General features: G+C 41.3%; 1 protein-coding gene across 1 annotated transcript in view; it reads left to right on the top strand.

Annotated features, from left to right (window-relative positions):
- MEGF10 (multiple EGF like domains 10) overlaps positions 1–23,030 on the top strand; it is a 366,625-nt gene that overhangs the window by 323,169 nt on the left and 20,426 nt on the right. Inside the window, exons 12-17 of the mRNA XM_027098843.1 lie at positions 3,906–4,080; positions 5,368–5,488; positions 6,297–6,460; positions 8,720–8,822; positions 21,472–21,618; positions 22,812–22,946. Of these exons, the coding sequence (XP_026954644.1) occupies positions 3,906–4,080; positions 5,368–5,488; positions 6,297–6,460; positions 8,720–8,822; positions 21,472–21,618; positions 22,812–22,946 (845 nt within the window). The remainder of the gene's footprint in view (positions 1–3,905; positions 4,081–5,367; positions 5,489–6,296; positions 6,461–8,719; positions 8,823–21,471; positions 21,619–22,811; positions 22,947–23,030) is intronic.

Below are 23,030 nucleotides of genomic sequence, written 5' to 3'. Positions count from 1 at the left end.
CAGATTTGTTATACTCCACCTCTTAGTGGGAGGAGTTACAAAGCGTTTGTAGCCATCTTTATTTTGCAAGCTATCGTAAGGTTGAAATGAATTTAAATATATTTATAAGTGATATTAGTATTTTAAATTACAGCACTGTTATAGAGCCTAAGGACACTCTCTGTGAACTGGACTTCTTAAAACTAACTTTTATAGTGGAAATGATTTTGAACAGGAAAACAAAATTCAAGATTCACTGAGATTCCACATGGGATATGTATATTAGCTCTTGTTAATAAGGACATTTAATAGCTGTGGGCAATCAGGGTGTGCCTATTTGCAAATGCCACCTAATTGTCATATATTTGAGCATGAATAATATCTAAGGAAATGAATAAAAGGAAGTTCAATGATTCATTCTCTTTTAGCCAATATTATATAGGATACCTGTAATAATTTAACTCTTAAACTGAAAAACTTTACTAGAATATTTTTATCTAGTTATATATGTGTAAAAAATGGTAGATATTCCTATCTATGTTTAATCCGATCTTCATATTACACAGAGCAATCTGTTCTTTAGAAAGAAATCAGGTAGGAGGATATTACCCTTCAACCTCCACTCTGCTGCTCTAACAACAACACGTAAATCTCATTACCAATTAAGCTGCCTGCATGAGAACCCATCAAATGCCTCCAAAGTGCTCTGGCTTCCTACATATAATTACAAATTGCAGAATACTAATTTTGGTGTCAATCAATTTGAGAACCAGTGTGCTGCACTAATACTCAGTGGGGGGCATTGAATATCAATTTCTCTGCCTGCCTCTAGCTTAGTTCAATTCTCTGTCCCATTCTGCTTAACATTTATATCTATACCATGAATATTATTTTCTACCTTTTAATGTAGAATAATATTTTCTATCAAAATATGTCCTTTTTTTAAATAGTATCTTAAGGTGAACTACTTTAACCAATCCATCACTTGGAATATTTCTTTTCTTTTTGTCATATGTAGGGCCTTTCTAAAATAAACTTAAATTTGTCCATGCTTCTTGCACAATACAAGCTTTTATTGGTCCTGCTACCCCTTTTATCCTTGCAGTTTTAAAATTTAAATTTTAGCAATTCTTTTTCATATATAGACCTCCTAGCAGGCTGCTATCAAACTTCCTTTTCCTTTGGTGTGAAAACAAAGAAAGAAATCTGGGTTCAAGTTTGATTCTGCCACTACCTGTGCAAGACTTTGAATAAATTCCTTTCCAGGTCTCTCTTCCCTCATTTATAAAATGGAATCATACCTAACACTGTGAGCATTAAATGAAATCATGCACATGGATTGCTTAGCATACATTCAGTGCTAGTGCTAGTCTGTGCACCTGCTTACAATATCATCATAAATGTCACTTAAGTGACTGTCTCCTGCAATTAATGGTGATTCCTTTTAAGTCATAAATTTGACATTAAAAAAACTAATTTTAGGGGAAATCTGGCCTTTGTATTGCAGACATACAGATTATAATTTAACATTGCTGGATGACTTCGAGAGATCAGGGGAAGCAGATTTGTGTGGGAAAGCACGATCCCTGGAGTCAGACCCCACCACACATCAACTGTTGACAGTTTCACTTGTTCGCTCGATCAGTGCTTACCGTGGGCTACTGTGCCCACGGCCAGGTGACAAAACACCCTGAATTCTTGTCCTCATGGAGCTGGAAGTCTAAATGGGAAAGAAGACAGGGGAAGGATTATAAAAATAAACATAAGATTACAGATTGTGATAGGTGAGATGAGCAGGGTGCAGTGAAAGAGAATAATAGGAGAGACCTAACTGAAACATGAGTGGTCAGGGAAGGCCTCTCTAAGTAAGAGAGATTTAAGCTTAGCCTGGAAGGAGAAGATGGAGAGAGCTAGGCCAGGAGTGGGGAGACAGCATTCCTGGCAAATGGAATAGCCCATGTGAAGCCCTTAAGTTGAAAAACCTCAATGCTCTTACAAACTAAAAGAAATCTATTGCGGTTGAACATAGTAATAAAGAGAGAATAACGATGAAAGAAGAGGTCGGAAAGAAGGCAGTAGCCAAATGATGAAGGCCTATGGGCTATATTTAGGGTCATCATATATCTGATGTCACAGGAACTGTTTGGTTTAGGCCTATTGCCCTAATGTAATTATTAGTAACTCCCTCTTCACTCTTAAAAATGTCCTGGTTTAGACAATAAATAATCTTCACTCTAGCTGTATTAAACAGTATGGATTTTATTCTGAGTATAGGCTTCAAACAGAGTCTTTGAAGAATTTTAAGGAAAATGATACCATATGATCTACTTTTTAGGTGATGAGGCATGAGTGAATGCAGGGAAGAAAGTCGGAAAGCTATTCAGGAGTGTAGGAGAAAGATGACCTTGCCTTGGAGTGGGATGGTGACACTGAAGATGGAGCGATGTGGATAGATTCAAGACATATTTTGGAGTTAGAATGGTTAGGTCCTAGTGATGAAGTTAATATGGGAGATGAGGGAGAAGGAGTTATCAAGGATAACTGTGAGGTTTTTAGCTTAAACCACTGAGTGGCTGGTGGTGCCATTACTTCAGTGGAAAGCAGTTGAAAGGAAACACTGAGTGAGGAATGAAGAAAGGGAAGAACCAGAGCTCCGTGTTTGATGGTTAAATTTGAAAAGTCATGGAGATGCCAGGTATTTTGCCCAAGGATAAATAGCAGATAAGTAGATCTGAGTAGTTCTAAGTTGATTTGAGATTCAAACTCTTATCTTATGAGTCCAAACCTTATATACCCAAGAAACCATCTTAAATGTAGAGTTGTGCTTGAATATTTCTTCCTGTCATGTTTCCTGAGTAATGCTTGTGACGGATGCCTAGGCCTTTGCTTCTGGGCACTTAGTCGCAATAGGGACCTAAAAGTATATTTAAATAAATTTCTAAAAATGAGTAACAAACTATCTAACCCACAGGCCTTTTCTTTAAGAAAAAGAGATAGGAAATGAGATTATGGGGTGTGGCTGAGACCCTCACTTGACAGATTAGGATGTCAGGCACAGGGAGGTTATGTGTTTTCACTGATGTTGACCAGGTAGTGGGAGAGCTGGAATGTACAGTCTCAGTCTTCATCCCTTCCAGGTCATGGTTTTTTTGCAGAAAATCTATGAACAGTCCTCCGGTGAGAGGTCATTTAGCAAATGTCTGGATGAAACAGTGGGTTTTGTTGTTGGCCTGAGTTAAGGGGAGGGTTTTATCTCCATCAGGGGAGAAACACCATCTTCAACAGTCTTTCAGTTGTGAGCAGAGCTAGTTTGATTGTTCAGATTTTCCTTTGGCGAGAAGCACATGTGTTTTGAGTGTTACAGAGCACCCTGTTGTGTGAGCCTCGCTAACCCGTGCCTCTTAGCGCAGCTGATGTGTCCATTTGCTATGGGGTGACAGCTGGCTGCCCGGCCCATCAATGCGACTGCTGTTTCAGGTAGAGACAGCTGCTCTGCCACCAGGTATGGGGAGCCGAGAGAAGAAATAGACTAAAAAGGTCGCTGCTCCTGGAGTTCCTTGGACATCACTCTGGTGAACTGACTTGGTAGTGTTCATTGGATGGAGTTCTTTAGATAGTCTCCTCTAGTTGACATCTTATCAAATTAGTGCTTTCACTTTACAAAAATTAAAATGAGTTTCAGACAAAAGGACACAGTTGTTTAGAGTCATCCTGCTAGAACATGATGCTGATTTCATGCAACATTTGTGGTACCAATCAGGTTTCAGCCGATTAATTAAATCATACCAAGACTGGGAATGAAGTTTAAATTATCGTGCATGGAATTACCCACACATTTAATGATCATGGCTAAAGCAACATTTGCACGGGCCTTGGGTGTCATGTTTACCCGAGAGTGACTTGCTCCTTTCATCCACGTCTCTCAGCTGTCACCCCATGTCTGGAGAGTGTGCCTGCAAGCCAGGCTGGTCAGGACTCTACTGTAATGAGACCTGTTCTCCTGGATTCTACGGGGAAGCTTGCCAACAGATCTGCAGCTGCCAAAACGGGGCTGACTGTGACAGTGTGACAGGAAAGTGCACCTGTGCCCCAGGATTCAAAGTGAGTGGCTTGGGCTGTGGAGGAAGGAGATAAGGGGTGCAGCTTGGAGCATATTGATACCATGATTTATATGACCTTTTCTGAAGTCCAGTGAATGTGCTAAAAATCAATCACATCATTAACAAGGAAGAAAATGAAGAGAAAAGTAATAATAAGAGATATACTTACCTGAGAATGATAACTGGGCAAGCCGGTGAGACTATAAAGTGGCATTAATATTTAATTATTTAATTAATATATGTCATGAAGTAAGATGTATTTTAATTATTCCTTATGTAATTATTTTATCATGTTTTATAGGTAGCAAAGAAATTTTCCAAGTAGGATATGTATTATTGTCAACCGTTTTTGTTTTAATTCCATGCAATTTGAAGGTGCATACTACATCGTTAGCATTTATTATATATTAATATCCAAGGATTAGTAGTATATAAGTTTTTCAGTCCCTTTGAGAATCTAGACCTTTCCAATATGCCTATAAGCTAACAGAAAAGAATTTTGCCTAGTTTCCAGGATTTCTTAGCAACAGATTAGAAATTTTTGTTTTGAAGGAAAATGGGTTGTTCTTGAGTTATTTTCTCCCCTTTTTGAGAGAACATTAAACTGTGAAGAATGTTGATGATTACTCCAGAGCACATAATATAGAATGAGTGAGTCATAAAGTCTCAGAGCTGAGATCTTTACAGGATTTTCTAACCTGTGTCACAATTCTTTGGTTGAGCCCTTGAATTATCCTTAAGAGTCTCCTGTTTTTAAAGGAGGGTGACCTCCAGTCACCTTTGGTAACCAACTTCTATGTTTAAAAGCTCCCTGTCAGATAATAAATTGAATCATGCTGCTGGCTGAGTGTGTTCTATTCCTTTGCCTCACCCGCTAATCGTATTACATGTTATACAAGGCAGTCTAGGAAGCATTGCAATTTAATGTATAGTTCATATTTAAGTTTATTGACAGTAATTGTACAGCTACAGTTTGTTGTTCTATATCTACTTGTCTGAGCAAGGACAGAAGGTTTTGAATTTATTTGCTACCAAGGAAAACTAATGAAGGCAGCAGGCTTTTTGGGGGTCCTATTCAATACTGTATCCTAAATATAGGCCAGCTAGCATTGCCCTTGAATCTGTACAATTAGTATAGTGGTGATGTTATAATAACTCTTAAAAATACAATGTGTTAAAATTAGAGAGGGACTGTAATTAGAATGGAAAAGATATATTTTTGTTCATTTGTGTTGGCCTTATTTCATGTGGTAAAATTGCATGCATTTTCCTATTTGCGCCCATCTAGGGAATTGACTGCTCTACCCCATGCCCTCTGGGAACCTATGGGATAAATTGTTCCTCTCTCTGCGGCTGTAGAAACGATGCTGTCTGCTCTCCTGTGGATGGGTCTTGTACTTGCAAAGCAGGTGAGTGGGTGAATGAGTCTGTTACCTGATCCTAGTCCTGTTAACTCCTAAAAGCACAGGAAAGAAACTTTAACTAGGATTCTAGCTCCAGCTGTGCAGAAATACGGTGCCTGGACTCAGCAAGACCCTTAGCCAGGGAGAGCTCTCCTGCTTTCGTGAGTCAAAGGGAGAGGCTCACATGAGATTATCTCTGAAGTCGCTGCCAGCTCCAAAAGTCTGTGAGTCTCTGTGCTTTGGTGAAGCGTAAGCAAGCAGACATGTGTCCATTCCCCTAAATTGATTGGCCTGGAGTCCTGACAAGAATGCAGCCAAGCACCTGATTGTACGTGGGGGCCGGATCGTGTTTATTCACAGTTGCTGCAGCAGCCGGCATCCTGGATACTACTCACTGTTCATGGTTCATGGGCTCCTGCTTTAAAGATGGGGTTGTTCTTTCAAACGCAAACTTTCCTTCTCCCTCCCATATAAATATTTCATTTGCTGACCTGAACAAAACTCAGCACCCCACAATGTGCATCACTGCGCATTAGACAGTGAGTGATGTACGTTGTGCAACTTCACTTCATCTCTCTTCCCCCAGTAGCCCGGTAGTGCTTCTCAGCGTTGGCATCCTTGACAGCTGTGCAGGTGCTTTAGCTCATTTCTGATAGAGGCTTTACGTGGCAGAGCCAATGCTCCCTGAGCTGTGGCAGGGGCACTTCTGTGCACCTCTGAGATGTTTCTCAGGTGAAGAGTGGCTTGGAAAGGCTGGGCAGAGCTCCCTGCTGCCTTTGTTTGCTCACGTGCCCTGGCACTCTTGTCGTGGCAGGCTGGCACGGGGTGGACTGCTCCATCAGCTGTCCCAGTGGCACATGGGGCTTTGGCTGTAACTTAACATGCCAGTGCCTCAACGGCGGAGCCTGCAACACCCTGGATGGGACCTGCACCTGTGCACCTGGATGGCGTGGGGAGAAATGTGAATTTCCCTGCCAGGTATGACCCAACTGGGAGGGCCGGGAGGAGCTGATGCCAGAGGGTTAGCTTATTTTTGCAGACTTCATGATTTAAAGTGCCTGGTAGTGAACCAAACCATAGTGACTACTAGAAGAATTGAGGTGTTTCAACTCAGATTGGATACAGGATAGGAAAAGGAATAGATGTGGAAATTAGTTAGGCAGCTTTGTGAGAATCCCTCCCTTCCTCTCTCTCCTGGTTCCCGCCACCATTCCCCTCTGTTTTCTCTATTCTAATATACCCATATCTTCGTGGCAGCCAGTAACCAGCATTTGTCAAACACCCAGTGTATGCCTGTCAACTCTCCAAATATTGTGTTTCCATTATAATGGAAATCCTCCAGGCTTTGGGGTGGAAAGTGGCAGGACATTGAAAGGGGGTGGTGATGGTGTCACAGAAAGCCTCAGTGAGGTGGGGAAAGGTTTGGAAACAGCTGCCTTTTAACACAGATATCTCTGAAGTAACACAAATCTCCACAGATTTCCATGGTTCAAGGCTGACTCTGTTCCCTTGACCTACTTTGGAGGCACCCATCATCAGAACCCCTTTGCCGAGTGTGCCGCAGGCCAACAGGGTGGGCAACGGGTAGTGCATTCTGTAGTAACAGCCCATTTCACTTGCTTCCTCTCACGCACGGGGCCAGTTTCCTTCCCTCTTTTCCATTGCTCTCTCTCCCTACGCTCCCGAGCCATTAAGCATTCTCTCAGTGGTGTGTGTTCTCTGCCTCCCGGGGATCATCTGATGGTGAGGTGACACCATGACCCCCTGAACTGGCCCCCTCGAGGGGGTCCTTCCACAGAGCGCTTTTCTCCCTGGGCTTCCTCCTCATTAAGTGCAGCCCATTTGGCAGCTAGAGAGCATCTCACCGGAGGCTATTCCATGCCCTCCAAACCCCTGGGACAAACTTAGATTAGCTTTGCCTCCTGTCATCCACCAGTGAACAGATTATCAGTGCTCTGAGGTGGGCTTGAAGATCACCCTTCACTCCCAGTCTGAGTGTGGACAAAGCAAAGCCCCCAGTCCTTTTTTTCATGTATTATTAGATGCATTAATAAATCAGCAAAGGCTGAAGATGGTTTAGTGGCTCACACTGTAGCAAAGCTAAATCCTATAAGCCAGAACAAACATTAGTAGAACCTAAAAGTGTTTTTTTAATATTTTATTTTAGTAAGCACTAGACAAATGATTATGCCATCTAACACCCACTACCTGTTTAATGCTGGTTCTCGGTGCCTCCCTGTTGGTAATTTTGCAGCTTGGTGCTGTGGGAGGTTTGTAGTACTCTCCCTCAGTCAGGACCTGGCAAAAGAGCAGGGCTTATAAATGCAGAACTTTCATTCCTCTCCCACAAACTAAATGATCACGTCCGTGAAGAGTCTCATCTCTGCTGGACCACCAACGCGGACGTGCATGTGAAAACATTAAGGTCTGGGAGGGGATGAGGGCGGGGGTGGGGGTGGGGGTGGTGCCGACACACACTGCATCCTGGCTCAGGAGGTTGAATCAGAATGTTTCATGTGGTTTCGATGGCATCATGGAGAGGAGGATGCTAATTAGGAAAAGTGACAAAAGATGTTAATTTCTCCTAGGTCTGTGTATCTCATTGGCAATTTATGGAAATGAGCTTCATCATTAGAACTGTTATTTTTAAAGTTTTAGGCTTTCTTTATGTGGGTCAGGGACTTCCCTTTTCACTAATGAATAGAATGCCTTGTAGGAGAATAAAATTCTGGAGCCGTGTATGGTGGCAGATGTTAACTTATTGTGGTGATCATTTCACAATATAAACAAATATCGAATCATTATATTTTAGACCTGAAACTAATAAAATGTATGTCAGTTATACCTCAATGGGGGAAAATAAATGCCCTGTAAGGAGTACTGAAATATTTTATAAAAATCTTTAGGAACAAAAAGACAATATTTTTATGAGTTGTGGCTCATGGTAAGATAAATGTTATTTTAATTAATTGGCATGTTTACCTATATTTGGTTTGGCATAGTTGGTTCACCGTTCGTATGGTAGACATAAACTAAGGTTTGAGCGATTTAAAAATGCTTACCTCTTGCAGCCTAGCCTATATTTGGGGGGCCAAGAAGACATGGGAAGAGGTGATTGTAATGCACGCTGCTGAGAGGTGTTTGGGAGGGGAGGGTGCTGTTTCTGAAACGGCTGACTGAGGTCCCTCTCATCTCCCACCATGGGATTCCCATCCCTCATTGCTATCTTCCATGCAGGATGGCACGTATGGGCTGAACTGTGCCGAGCGCTGTGACTGCAGCCATGCGGATGGCTGCCACCCCACCACGGGCCATTGCCGCTGCCTCCCCGGATGGTCAGGTGAGAACCAAGGGCCACTACTTGAAATGGGAAACTACTTGAAATGGGAAACACGCCAACTTGTGCCTAGCGCTGTTCCTTGCTACTTCAGAGAAACATGCACAGGTCAACTTTTCAGAAAAAATTGAAAATATGGTAAAGTCTCCAGGAAGCGGACAAATTTTTACCCAAGAAGTATTACTGCTAGGCCTAATTAATCTGTAATCCAGGGATGACTTTTTGTTGAATCAGGCAAGAGCAATTCTCTTGAGCCTTCTGGTATGGATGTTACGGAAAAACCTGAACGAACTTTTTGGCCAACCCAATAAACTATCAGAATTCACGTCATCAAGAAGGGAAAACTGTGAATTGCTGTGAAGAGTTTAGCAAGACCTCTGTGGTATTTTTGAGCATTGAGGAAAGAATGATTGAAATAAACCATAAGAAAATAAGTTCACCTCAGTGAGGCAAAACTATTAAATAGTTTTATGGTTAATATGCAAATATTAAAATATTTATTACTAGAAATATTTCTTACAATAATATTTGTCTTAAAAATTCATAATATGGGGCTTCCCTGGTGGTGCAGGGGTTGAGAATCCGCCTGCCGATGCAGGGGACACAGGTTTGTGCCCCGGTCCAGGAAGATCCCACGTGCTGTGGAGCAGCTGGGCCCGTGAGCCATGGCTGCTGAGCCTGCGCGTCCGGAGCCTGTGCTCCGCAACGGGAGAGGCCACAACAGTGAGAGGCCCACGTACCGCAAAAAAAAAAAAAAAAAAAAAAAAATTCATAATATGATTGAGGACAAATTTTCTAACCACAAGGTAGAAGTTTCTCCTTATTTATATGGCTTCTTGGTTTCAGCCAGGAAGTTTATCAAACTAACAGTGGTCTTGGGAGAAGAACCATGTTTTTACTTAGGATATATAGACTTGGGAGATGGCACTAAATGCTCAAGCAAATTGGGATCTTGCTCTTCTTTTTGATACGTCAGTTCAAGGGTGTTCTAAGAAGACAAAAGAAGACAAAAAATAGAATTTTAAACCCTCATTGAGAAAAATTACTAATGGGAATGCAATAGGAAAGTTATCAGATATTGGAAAGAATGAACTGAGTATATTGATGAACATTTCTTCTGTAAGTAAATTGAAATGTTAAATGCTGATTGCCAACTTAGAGTGAAATCCTGTTAAACTGGAGACAGGATTAGAGGTAGATAAATGCACCAAAACTTTCGTTTAAAATTATATTCTCATTGGAAGTCATTTGTGTGTGCCTTTGTATATATTTGTGTCTAAATATATTTGTATATATATTTAGAGAAGAGAGAGGGATTTGTAAGACAGAGCTGCTTCCATATTGGTGATTCTTCAGTATCCTCGAGAATAGTTTTTTAACTTGTCCTCTAAAAGAGAAATTGATGGTGACGAGCCCAGTATTCTCTTCAGTGATGGTTCATATTTTCAGAAGATGGGTCTTTCAGAGAAGACTCTTAGCCTCCATACCAGAGTTGTCATGTTGAGGAAATTATGGAGTGGCCTTACCTTTTAGCAAAAATGCACACAAAGAAGACTCTAGAGAAATAATAATAAGTAATGCTTATTGAGCGCTTACTGCAGGCTTACAGCTCTATGAGGTAGAAAATATTATTTTCTCCTTTTTACAGATGAGGAAACTGAGGCAAAGAGAAGTTAAGTGGCCTGACCCAGAGTCCCAGAGTCAGTAAACATGAGAAATGGGATTTGCACCAATGCTGTCCCACCATGTAGCCAGCTCTCTTAACTTTTACACCCTACTGCCATGCATGGACTTAGTCCAAGAAGTGCTGGGGGGAGAGGGAAGTTACGCTGAGATTTATTTTCAGCGTGGATGAAGACTTCTGAGAATTATATGAGAGGACCATGGTGCTCAGTGCTGATAACTAGCAACCTTTTTATAGATAGATAGGTAGGTAGGTAGGTAGGTAGGTAGATAGATAGACTCACATATCATAGAATTCACCTATTTAAAGTGTAGAATTCAGTGGTTTTTAGTGTATTCAAACAATTGTACTGCCATTACCACTATCAATTTTAGAAGGTCTTCATTACCACCCCACAACAAAAACCCTATTAGTACCTATTAGCAGTCATTCTGCATTTACTCCCAACTCACCCTCCCACACCCTTCTCTCTACTTTAGGCAACCACTAATCTACTTTCTGTTTCTGTAAACTTGCGTATTCTGGATATTGTATAGATTCATATAATATGTGGTATTTTGTAACTGGATTCCTTCTCTTAGCGTATGTTTTTAAGGTTCACCCATATTGGAGCATATATCAATACTTCATTCTTTTTGACTAGCAAATAATATTCCACTGTGTGGATAGGCAACATTTTATTTACCCATTCATCAGTTGATAGACATTTGGGTTGTTCCCACCTTTTTGGCTATTATGAAAAATACTGTTATGAACATTCTTGTACAGTTTTTGTGTGGTTGTATATATTTTAGGTATACACTTAGGCGTGGAATTGCTGGGTTGTATGGTAACTCTAAGTTTAACCTTTTTAAGAACTACTGCACTTGTTTTCCAAAGCATCTGTACCATTTTGCATTCCTACCAGCAGTGTATGAAGTTTCCATATCCTCACCATACTTGTTATTATCTTTTTGATTATAGCCATCCTGGTGGGTGTGAAACCTTATCTCATTGTGTTTTTGATTTGCATTCCCTCAATAAGTAATGACGTTGAGCATCTTTTCATGTATTTATTGGCCATCTGTGTATCTTCTTTGTAGAAATACCTCTTCAGATACTTTGCTCATTTTTAAACTTGGGTTATTTGTCTTTTTATTATTGAGTTGTAATATCTCTTTATATATTCTAGCTCTATGTCCCTTTTCAGATATATAGTTTGCAAACATTTTCCCTCTGTGATTATTTTTTCACTTTCTTGATGGTGTCTTTTGCCACAGAAAAGTTTTTATATTTATAAAGTTCAGTTTATCTACTTTTTTCTTTTGTTGCTTGTACTTTTGGTGTCAAATCTAAGAAACCATTGCCTAATCCTAGATAACAGTGATTTATGCCTGAGTATTCTTCTAAGCATTTTATAATTTTAGCTTTTACATTCTGGTCTTTGATACATTTTGAGTTTGTTTCTATATATGGTGTGAGGTAGGGGTCCAAATTTATTCAGTTGTATGTCAATATCCTGTTGTCCCTACACCATTTGTTGAGAAGAACATTCTTTCCCCCACTGTATTGTCTTGATATCCTTGTCAGAAAGCAATTTACCATAAATGTGACAGCAATTATTTCTGGACTCTCATTTCTATTCCATTGATATATATGCCTATCCTTATGTCAGTAACATACTCTTTTGATTGCTGTAGCTTTGTAGAAAGTTTTAAAATTGGGACATGTGAGTCTTCCAACTTTGGTCTTCTTTATCCAGATTGTTTGGCTATCCTGGGTCCTTTGAATTTCCATATGTATTTTAGGATCAGCATGTTAGCTCCTGCAAAGAAACAAGGTGTAAAATTAAAGAGGATTGAATAAATAGATCCATGAGAGTAATATTGCCAACTTATCAATATTAAGTCTTCAGATCCTTGAACACAGGAGGCCAACAGTAACCTCTGCAGTGGTGTCTCTCAGCCCTTTGGAATTTGTTGAGAGCTTCTTTGGCTTCTGGCAGGAGTAAACTGAGAAAAACTGTAGTGTGCTTGATTTCTAGTGTTTGAGAGCTACCTTGGGAAACAGGTCAAGGCTTGTGTAATAGACTTCATTTTCTGTCAATAGGAGCTACCCACAGAAACAAGGACTCCCTGGCCCTCTGATTCCTCCCTGACTTGCAAAGGCTGAGATAACTGACTTCCCAATGTGAAATTCCACCTTCCCATGTTTCTGTTTGGCTCTTAATTACTAAATGTTAAAACTACATCCCTCCAGGGATTAAACCAGATTTTGTGACTTCACAGCGTTCTTGAAGTTCTCAAATGTAGTGACCAGTACTAAGTTCTCAAAGACCACAGTGAAGCAAATAGCATTTTAGCCCCCTGGCAAATTCAGAACTTAACTAACAGAGAAGTCACATCATTTGTTTTGGGCCATACTCCACCAAATCTACTTTTGTCTTATGAATATAGAGGAAATGTGAGATGTTCCTGAACACAACAGTCATTGATCAAGTATACACCTGCTTTGATGATTTAGAACAAGCCTGTGAAAAGCGTGTGCTAGTATACATGAGAAAAGCAAGAGATATGATTTAGCCTGAAGCCAGCTAGAAAATGTGTTAGTTACATTCCATAGTCTGGGTCATGGGGTAAGACAAATGATCCCATCTGGCCTTAGACCTGTGGAGCTCCTGTGGGGATGCGGTGGCTTTGTCACACAACATAATCTTTTTTTTTTTTTTTCGTTATGCGGGCCTCTCACTGTTATGGCCTCTCCCGTTGCGGAGCACAGGCTCCGGACGCGCAGGCTCAGTGGCCATGGCTCACGGGCCCAGCCGCTCCGCGGCATATGGGATCTTCCCAGACCCGGGCACGAACCCGTGTCCCCTGCATCAGCAGGCAGACTCTCAACCACTGCGCCACCAGGGAAGCCCCACACAACATAATCTTGTAATCCTCTGTCCATCTGTGACTGGTCTGCTTCTCCAAAGGGGAGGAAGTTTTGCTGCTTCATTTGTTCTATCACTTGTTGCCCACCATCTCTTTGCTTCATGGCTCCAGTGTTTAATTCCTATGGGTCTTCTGCATGGGCTGTTGGTCTGTAAGTATCTAAGACTGCTGGGAGACATTTTTTAGAGCAGTCATCCCCTGCACTCAACAGAACACACTTGTATAAGCAAACATATGTAGAGGAAAAGAAAGTTCCTGAAGTTCTGGAAAACACCGTACAGTTGGATCAAGAATTGGCTTATTTTTCTAAAAGGAAAGAAGAGTAGACTCTGTATTATGTACACAGAACACCATTTCATTGTCAAAACTGGGTAGACTCATCATTTTTCATTACATACTTGTTTTGAGTAAGTGCCTCATAAAGACATTTCAAAATAGGAAGAAAGCTTTGCTTTTCCTTTAGATATCAGGTTTGGGGCAAAATAAGTAACCTCAGTCCAGGGAAGCAAGTGATTCTTTTTCCTTCCTCCTTATTGTGGAGATTGCTGTAGGTGAAATGTTGAGAATCGCTGGAGACGGTAGCAAGTATGTGGGATGACAGGGAGGCTTTTGTGAAGGAATCAATGAAATCTAACACAGGGACCTGGGCTCTTCCCTCGACCAAATCGTCAAGATACTGTAGAGGCACCAAATGTGCTCAGCTGCTGAGGATGGGGAGAGGCTGATCTGGCCAAGGAGTATGGATCCAGAAAGAAGGGTCAAGAGACCTTTATCCCTCTTTGCAAAGAAACTGACATACCCACATTGAGAAAGTCAGGCACTGACATGATATGCTGAGGAGGTCAGCTTGCTTTCTCACCAAGGGGCTCATCACCATCCTTGTAACTTCACTCTCTTTTCTAATGTTTGACAGTCTTTTTTCTTAAAGGAAACAAGACTCTTATTTATTTCTACTATAATTGATAGTCCCATTTTTACCTAGTCATAAAATAAGTTTTCAAAATGTACTACCATAAATATTAACCAAAAGTTGCATCTGACATCCCAGATACTATTTCCAAAAGAAATGTAGCATTTTTCAAAAGAAGAGACATGCACTTTTATTATATGTTTTTAATTAAAACCTTAATTTATTGATGTGTTTAGCCAATAGGTTACTTTATCAAACAGAGGCAGATTGCATTAAAAAAATGGGAAAAAATGAAACATCAACAAGATATAGGCTGTGTCCTGGGCTCCTTCTCCCACACCTCTGCTACACACACACACACACAGACACACACACACACACACACACACACACACTCTCTCTCTCTCTCTCTCTCTCTCTAATAAAATGAGACTGCCTCTTCAAAATCATTATTCTGAAATTCCAGGTGTCAGTGAAATATAGTTAGGTGTATGTGTGTGTGTGTATGTGTGTTTCCAGAGTAGTGGAGTGATATGCTTTATAAAGTTTTTCCCCAAAACAGAAACACGCTGATGTTTTTCTTTCCCCTTCCTTTCTGCTCTGACTTCAGTCAGCTAGATCACCTCTTTGCTGAGTGTTACAGCTAATCAAGATTTCATTCCAGCTGTCTGGGAGGATATGCAGTCTCCAGGCTGGTTCCCGACCCTGGCTAAGATCACTGTCACCTGGGAACTCCTTTAACTCATATATTCCTGATCCCCACTTCACACCTACTAAATGACAGTCTGGAGGGTGCATGAGGAGGAGGATGGAGCCATTGCCAGCCTATAAAGTACCGTTCAGACAAATTTGGAAAAGATTTGGAATTCCCTCAGGGTGTGCTTCTTGGTGGTAGAAAGCAACGAGCTGGATTTCTGCTCTAACAGCCCTTTAGCCAGGGGCTCTTGTGCAGTGTACAACCTGCACAACCTTACCTGTTGGCCCTGTCTGTTATTTAAAAAGTTACCCCGGAAATTGCAGGGGCAATTACCCATCTGTGGGTTGGCTTCTGCTCTACCTTGCTACTCTAGTGATTGAAGAGGTTGGAGTCCATGGGAACATTTCTGTGACAGAAAACCTCATAGCCAGTGGCAAAAGACTAGAGGAGGCTTAGAGATACATTCATTCCGGAACAAAAAAGTTAAATGCTAAACTGAGAGAAGGGAGATTAAGATGCCAAAGCAAAGTCTAGGAGCCTTAGGATAGAGAGTGGGACTAGCAAGGCTTGGATAATGATGAGGAGGGGAAAGGAGAGTAGGAAGAGAGGTGGGGTGCTCGTCTGAGCTCAGCCAGGAAGGGGGGCACTGGAAAGAGGAAACACTGCAGGCAACTTCATGAGAAGAGGCCAGCTTTTCTACTCTTTTCAGCAAGCAGAACCAGGCCTGCAGTGGTCCCAGCACCTCTCCAGAAGGACAGTCCCCCTTTCTAAGTTTCCCCCCACACACCGAGTTTGACCAGCTGAGTAAGGGAGCTGCTGCTTCGGACACTGATCGGTGATGCCTGAATTGTCATAGTAAGGGGAGACCCAACTTTCTTTGTCAAGTGACATAGAAGTGCAGATTCAAGTGCACATGAGTTTTAATCAACGTGCTTTGCACCCAATCAGCCACAAGTGCAGATGACTCGTTATTTGACCCTTTAAGATATTGGGGCAGGAGGGTGGGAAATGTTTAGCACATGCATATGTCTGTCTGTCACATGGTCTTGGGGGAGGGAGTAATTTAAAAGCAGAACATGGGGTCCCTAAAGTGAGGGTGGAGGGAGGGGCTCGCCCTCCCAAAAGAAAGGCTGTTGTAAAAGCCAAGCTTCCAGATCCCTAATCTGCCTGGCATTCCGTTCTGTTTGCTTTTATCTGGGCCTGGACTAAGGCGGGCCATGCTCTCTGGTGTTTTGTGTTGCCACTGCAAATACAAACATCTCTGATTTACATTATTTATTTAATCAAGATTTTTTTCAACTTGGCTACCAATATAGCAGTTCCTTCTTCCTTTAACGTTTATGGTATCGAAAGAGAAAAATTTGATTTAACAACCATTTATTGAGTATCTCCACGTTGTATGCAACCGCAGTGCTTCGGTGCTAGGAACAGGAAGATGAGGTGGCACCGGCCCCTGGCCGGCAGGAAGACATTCATGACTCTCAGGGAAGGCATTGTGTGGGCAGAGGTGGATAGGCCAGGGAGTCACTTGTCTACACTGCCATACGCCTCTGCTTCAGGTGTCCAGAGGATTAGAAAAGCAGAGATAATGTTATGACTAAATAATTTAGTTCCTCTCTCCTATAATCACCAGGCCCAGTGATTGTTAACAAATCTCACTCTTTGCTCTAATAGATATTTAGTAGCTCATTGCTCGGGAACAAGACATCAAATCAAAATCATTTCCTTCATTCATTAACGCCCCAAATATTGCAATACTTGTATGAGGAATATAAACAATTAAGCAAGACAAGGAGTTTGGGTTAGATCTCTGAGAGGGGAAATAATGACACCCCAGATGATTTATTTACTGCATTCATGCAATCACAAATGCCTAGTGAATGCTGATTTCACGTGGAGACCGTGGGCATAATGCATCAGGCATTAAATGCACGAACATTTCTTTAGAGCTGCTTAGCTGAAGTTTATCACGATCACTCAGCCATTGCCTAGCAACTTGTGAAGGCTGTCAAAGAGCTCTTTGTCCTCAGTCCTGGCAAAAACAGTCCCGCACAGACCTCCTTATCAGTGTTAGAATATTATCAGGAAAAAATGCTTCCATTGAACTAGAGAGTCCTGCAAATTTAAAGATATCCCCTTCCGATTTTGTTCCTTCTTCCAAATAGTGTAGGAAGTTGTTTCCTGAATTAACTCGTATTAAAGCCTCTATCTGTATTGATAAACATTCCAAAAGAATTTCCTTAAGATGTCCCATAATTCTTCTATTGCTTTATAATCTGCACTAACATTTAAAATCACAGACCTAAGCTCATCAAAGTCTGTCTTGCCCAAAATAAGCAGAGCAGACATTTCCACCCCCTTAGCTGGGAAGAGTCCCCATTTTAGGTACACAAAACATTCATGTGTTGGGCTTCCTGGTTTGAGTGCTCTTCTCGTAACTTCTTCGGAGAAGCAAAGAATGATATGGTTGCTCCATACAGTTGGAAAATGGTTCTGAATATTATGTTGGAAAGAGGAACTGTGCTTATTGACTCATTCAACAAACATTTATTTAACACCCTCCATGTGCTGGGCACTGCAGTGAACAAAAGCAGGCATCATCCGTCTCTCCCTCACAGAGCTGCCAGAATTCCTAAACTACCCTGGATGGAATATGGGCGGGGGGATGGTCTTTCATCTGCATTCTCTCCTGCACCTCTGTGGAATTCATCCTGCCCCCAGGTGCCATTGGTTTCATTCAAGACCTTGTCATTTTTATCACTTTTTACTTGGGTAACCCAAAATAGCCACCTGACATGTCTTCTTTCTTCCAGGCTCATCGTCTTCAAACCATCATCTTCCCTCCTACAAAGCACAAATCTAACTATGCCTCTCTCCTACTTAATTGTCCATCTGGTCTCTGTTAACACCAGGAGGAAGCTCATACTCCACAGCATGGCATCCTTGGCTCTTCCCTATGTGACCACTGCCTGCTGCCCCGTTGCCTTTCCTGCTTTTCCCAGCACCAATTTCAGCTGTCCCCAACACTTGTGATTTCTGAAGGATAGACACATACTTCTTAGGGCATGAACCTTGCACCCACCATTCTGTTAGCCTGGGACCCTCCTCCACCTTCACAAGGTAACTCCTTCCCTAATCATGATCCCCAGACAGGGTTGGATATGCCTGTTCTGGGGCCATTATCACTCTAGAATTGGAGGTCTTTCTTAGAGAACCTTTCACGAGCAAGCCAGCAGTTTCTAGATCCCTTGAATGTTTATTGAGCTGAATTCTCTTTTCTGTCTTTGACAAACAAGGAAAGAAAAAGACGTCTTATAGCACTCCAGCAAGGTTGGCAAAGAGTAGGATAAGAACAATGGAAATAATTAAGGAATAAAACACATACACAAATACACACATACACAAAACACACAGCCCCCCCCCCCCCAAAAATGGTTAAAGCAAACTTACAATTCCCTATCCTGGAGAAAGTTTCATTGCAGGGTTAGCCCTATATGGAGGTCATATCAGTGGCCATATACCAAGTGTGACCTAGAGAAGCACTTACCTCAGTACTACCTCCTAAATTTCAGTCAGCCCTACTGCCTGAAATTCCACAGCTAGAGATTTATTTCTTAGGCTTCTAACATGTGTGCTGTCTTAAAATACTAATATTTTCTAGAGAAGATAACACCTCAGCAATGATACATTTATCTTATCTTTTTCTGACTGTAGGATGAAATGAAAGATAACAGGAGGGCATAGAGGTCCAGAGGGGAGGAATAGCAATAGGAGAAAATGGTGCAGCAAGAGGAAAAAAGACAGCTTCATGCTTTTTTCCTGGAGTTGCCCCTTGACTGAAACATGCTTTATATTTGTCTCCAAATAGATTTGGCATTAATATCTGCAAAATGATGACTCACTTTTACTAGTGATAGAGAAAAAAAAAAGGAATTGAATTTTTAAAGCAAGTTGGTAATAGAATTGTTATAATTTACTTGCCAAGGAAAGACTTCTTTGCAGCCCTAAAATAAAAGTTATTTAAATGTAAGCTTGGTTCTGTTGAAATATGCTTATATGATTGGAGACAGAAGGCTTGATAGATGATCTCTAGAATTCCCTGTGATTCTCTGGAAATGAAATGACGGGTAAATCATGTGAAAAAAAGCTTATCTTTGCAATGGATCTCCTTGCTATATCAGGGGCCTTGTTACTTCTATGAAAATTACCTAGATAAAGTTGATTGTAACTGATGGTTATGTTAACCAGCTGGACAAACCTACTAGAGAAGAGGAAACAGATATGAAATAAAGGATCACTTTATTCTGATTTGCCAATCTGCCCTGGCGTCATTTTTCTTGACATGCTTTGATTGAGAATGTGCTAATTAATACATAAATCATGATAATCTCTAATGTGAAAAAGCAGCATATGCTTTTTGATCGAAAGTGTATTCCATCTTAACTGCATTTATTGTCATGTAGAGATTTGGTAAGTAGTTGATAAACTAAATCACCATAAATGGCTAAATCTCCACCTCCTGCAAACGCCTGTCCCACAAAAAAAGTGTCAAAAATCAGGACTAATTTTCAGGATGATTTTCAGATTAACCAGATAATCATTCAGCTTCCACTTCTTTAAAATCCTAACTCGGATTTGCCTGGGTAGCTCTAAACCAAAATGGCCAGGGTCGTCTGGATCTCTATGAAGCAGGTGTCCCATATTAGCTGCTGCTAAATAGGAGTCCTGGCTCACCATCAGAGCTCAGGACTTGAACTTGAATAGAGAGTGAAGCCTGTAGCGGGTTACCTTTATGGGTACTTCTTTCAAATTTGGAAAACAAACTTTAGATTTGCAGCCTCTTTCAAAGTGGTTTGCTCCTCAATCCGTTTGATGCTTCTGCCTAGTAGAGCTATGAGTCAAAACACCAGCTAAGGCTCTGGGGCAGCTTTAGCACACTTGGGGAACATAGCATTTGCAATTCCATCTCAGTTTTTCGAACGAGATTTGAAAGAAAGATCAAATATTTGTGAACTCAAGAAAGAAAATATCATAGTAGGCCAAAATTCCACGTTTTATTTCATGAGGAACACTTAAACCCCAATTGGCTTCTAACAGGCCTGCTTGCCTTTCTTCAGCCAGCAGCCAAGCTAAAATAACAGTCTGTTGTAAGTTCAAGCGAAACACAATGAGGTCTGTGCTTTTTCATGCCTACTTAACAGCCTGTACCATGCAGAAGACTTTCAGATAGAGAAAAACAGGAACAGTCAAAAGTGGAGTTATTTCAGCAGAAATGACTGGCCACCAGTTAGCAACGTTCACTTTATGGTTTGGGGCTGCTTCTGTGTTAAGGTTTGGGCCATGGTAACTTTTCTCCTAATCAATTTAGGAGCAAAAACTTTAATACAAAACAGGGCCTTGTCAGCCTCCTTGGTGCGGGCGGAGTTCGTGTTCTGGAATCGTCAGAGTGGGAGTGGGCTTGTTCCTACTGTGTTTTCACTTGGTCTGAGGCCAGCAGTCTCCAGTTCACTCCTAATTATAACTCATTCTTCTTGCCTCTCAATGCAAGGAGCATTTCTTTGAGTTGTGAAGTATTCTGACTTACAAGAAAGAGCCCCCTGTGGCATTTCGAATACAGATTTACAAAAGAAACTTCCATTTATTTCAAATAAAACCTGGCTTTATTTTTATTTTTTGCAACTTTGGATTTTCTTTGTTTCCTTTAGGCATTTGTTCACTCATAACTGACTCTGAAGTTTCTCTATTTCCAGATTGAGAGTTAAACACCTGCATATGGGTTCATAATAATCAATAGCTTAGACAACAGCTATGAGTAACTTCATTTGTGATATTCTGCCTGTGTCTCCCCAATGGCAGATTAAATGTTTAAAGAGGAATTTCGTGGCACAGATTAGTATATCTTTCTGTCTTGCACACTGTATTTTCAAAATATTTTAAGACTGTGTTTATTTGTTTGCTCCAGGGGAAGATTTTCTTTACGTAACACAATTTAACCACTTTTTGCTTCACCTTATCTTTTTACACTTTGTCCATTTCTCCATAAAAACAAAGAATGGGGAAGGGAGGAAGTTGCCGGAGGCTAAAGGATATAGTATTTTTTATAAATTTTGCCTTCAATAGACAGAGCCCTTGGGCTTCTCCTCTGCTGTCTCCTCCTAAAGAAGAAAAATCAGTATAACCAAGCTGTTCTATTTCTTCTCCTTTATGATGCCACAGAAAACAGTTCTGTGATTATTTTAATGTTATGACGACATGATATATGATCCAATATATGATGATGTATTGATGTGTATAAGTGGATTTTAAGCCTTGCATCATCCCCACTCACTGCTGCCCGTGATACCTCAGAGTCGATACGGTGACCTTGGTCCTGGTCTCTGACTTATCATCCCAGGCGCCCGCCCCAACGGCTTCTCACTCAGCCTTGCCCGTGTGCCTTGTTTCAGGTGTCCACTGTGACAGCGTGTGCACTGAGGGACGCTGGGGCCCCAACTGCTCCTTGCCCTGCTACTGTAAAAACGGGGCTTCGTGCTCCCCCGATGACGGCATCTGTGAGTGTGCACCAGGGTTCCGAGGCACCACTTGTCAGAGAAGTAAGTGTCTTGTTAGACGGCGGTTTCCATCTTCCCTTCTCAGATCTCTGTGTACAGAATCCTGATCTCTGTCCCACCCCTCAATTCATAGAAGTGTTCTGTTGCAGTCGAGGGCAGGGGAGAGTGGCGTAGGTCACCCTGTCCTTTGCAGAGCTGGCCTCACTCGATAGCCCTTCCCCAAAGGCTTCATTCTTTCCAACCTTCAGGACTAACCTAACAGATGGGGCTTTAGCCATTTCTTCTCAGGAATGATTTCATTGCCTCGTTGGCATCATCATCAGTTTCTTGATCCCGCCTTAAATCTTGCAAATGGTGTTCCAGAAATCCATTGACCTGTAACTATTTTATTCAACCATTTTGGCATTGGCCTTACCTCAATTACCAGAAGTCAACATCAGCCAAACTTTGCGGCAAGTCATACGTCCTTCTAGTAGTCTGAAAGCCAGTGCTCGGGGGAAAATAGGATTGCAGAGCTCAAAATGGGGGCTGATGACATTGGTCAACAGAATTTTTGAGTTAGGGAGTGATCCATAAGATTTCCCTCAATCTTTTAGTAAATGTAATCAAGAAAGGAATATATGACTAATTGTAAGATACATTATTCTATTTTTTTGATTATGATTTTTTTTGCATTAAGGGTTCTATGCTGTCATTCTATACTTAAATCCAAATAATGTCTTGGGAAGCGCCTAATTATAAAGCATTTTGCTTTTTCACTTTTCAGTCACAGTCGTTAACCTGGACCATTTTGAGGAGGAACAATCTTTTAATTCTGACTGTAGATCTATTTATTGCCAGAAATGACTCTTAAAGAATAAAGGATTAACGCGTGGCTTGAAAGTATTTATTTGGGCCTTGTTAGTGTTTAGAATTTTATTTATTTAATTTATTTGCTCAACAAAAATTCCTCAAGCCCCTGCTCTATGCCAAGCTTCGAGCTAATTGGGGCCATAAATGGGAAAATAAAGAGAACTAAGACATTTTGCCTGCCCTGAAGCAATTCAGAGTTTACTGGCTTCTTTTCATTATTAAAGAGTGCCCTCATTCCTTTTGTTGTTGTTTTATACTTGGAAAATTCTCAGTATCACTAAAAAGAATTTTTTTTTTTTTACCTCAAACTTGAACTAGATCCTTATGTGGAATAAGAGAGAAACACATCTCCGGGAAGATAACTATTTCCTTTCTGTTTTCAGTCTGCTCCCCTGGTTTTTATGGGCATCGCTGCAGCCAGACGTGTCCACAGTGTGTGCACAGCAGTGGGCCCTGCCACCACATCACAGGCCTGTGTGACTGCTTGCCTGGCTTCACAGGCGCCCTCTGCAATGAAGGTAGGGTGCGCAGGCTTTGGGAGAAATACGTGGTGGTGAGCACGCCCCATGCAGCCTGTCCTCAGGCTTCCCAAAGGACACGTG

The sequence above is a fragment of the Aethalodelphis obliquidens genome, unplaced genomic scaffold, assembly GCF_003676395.1.
Source record: "Aethalodelphis obliquidens isolate GAN/ISIS:26980383/991018 unplaced genomic scaffold, ASM367639v1 scaffold4, whole genome shotgun sequence".
NCBI lineage: Eukaryota > Metazoa > Chordata > Mammalia > Artiodactyla > Delphinidae > Aethalodelphis > Aethalodelphis obliquidens.
Note: the sequence above shows the minus strand (reverse complement) of the source record. Positions and strands in the feature narration are given on the sequence as shown.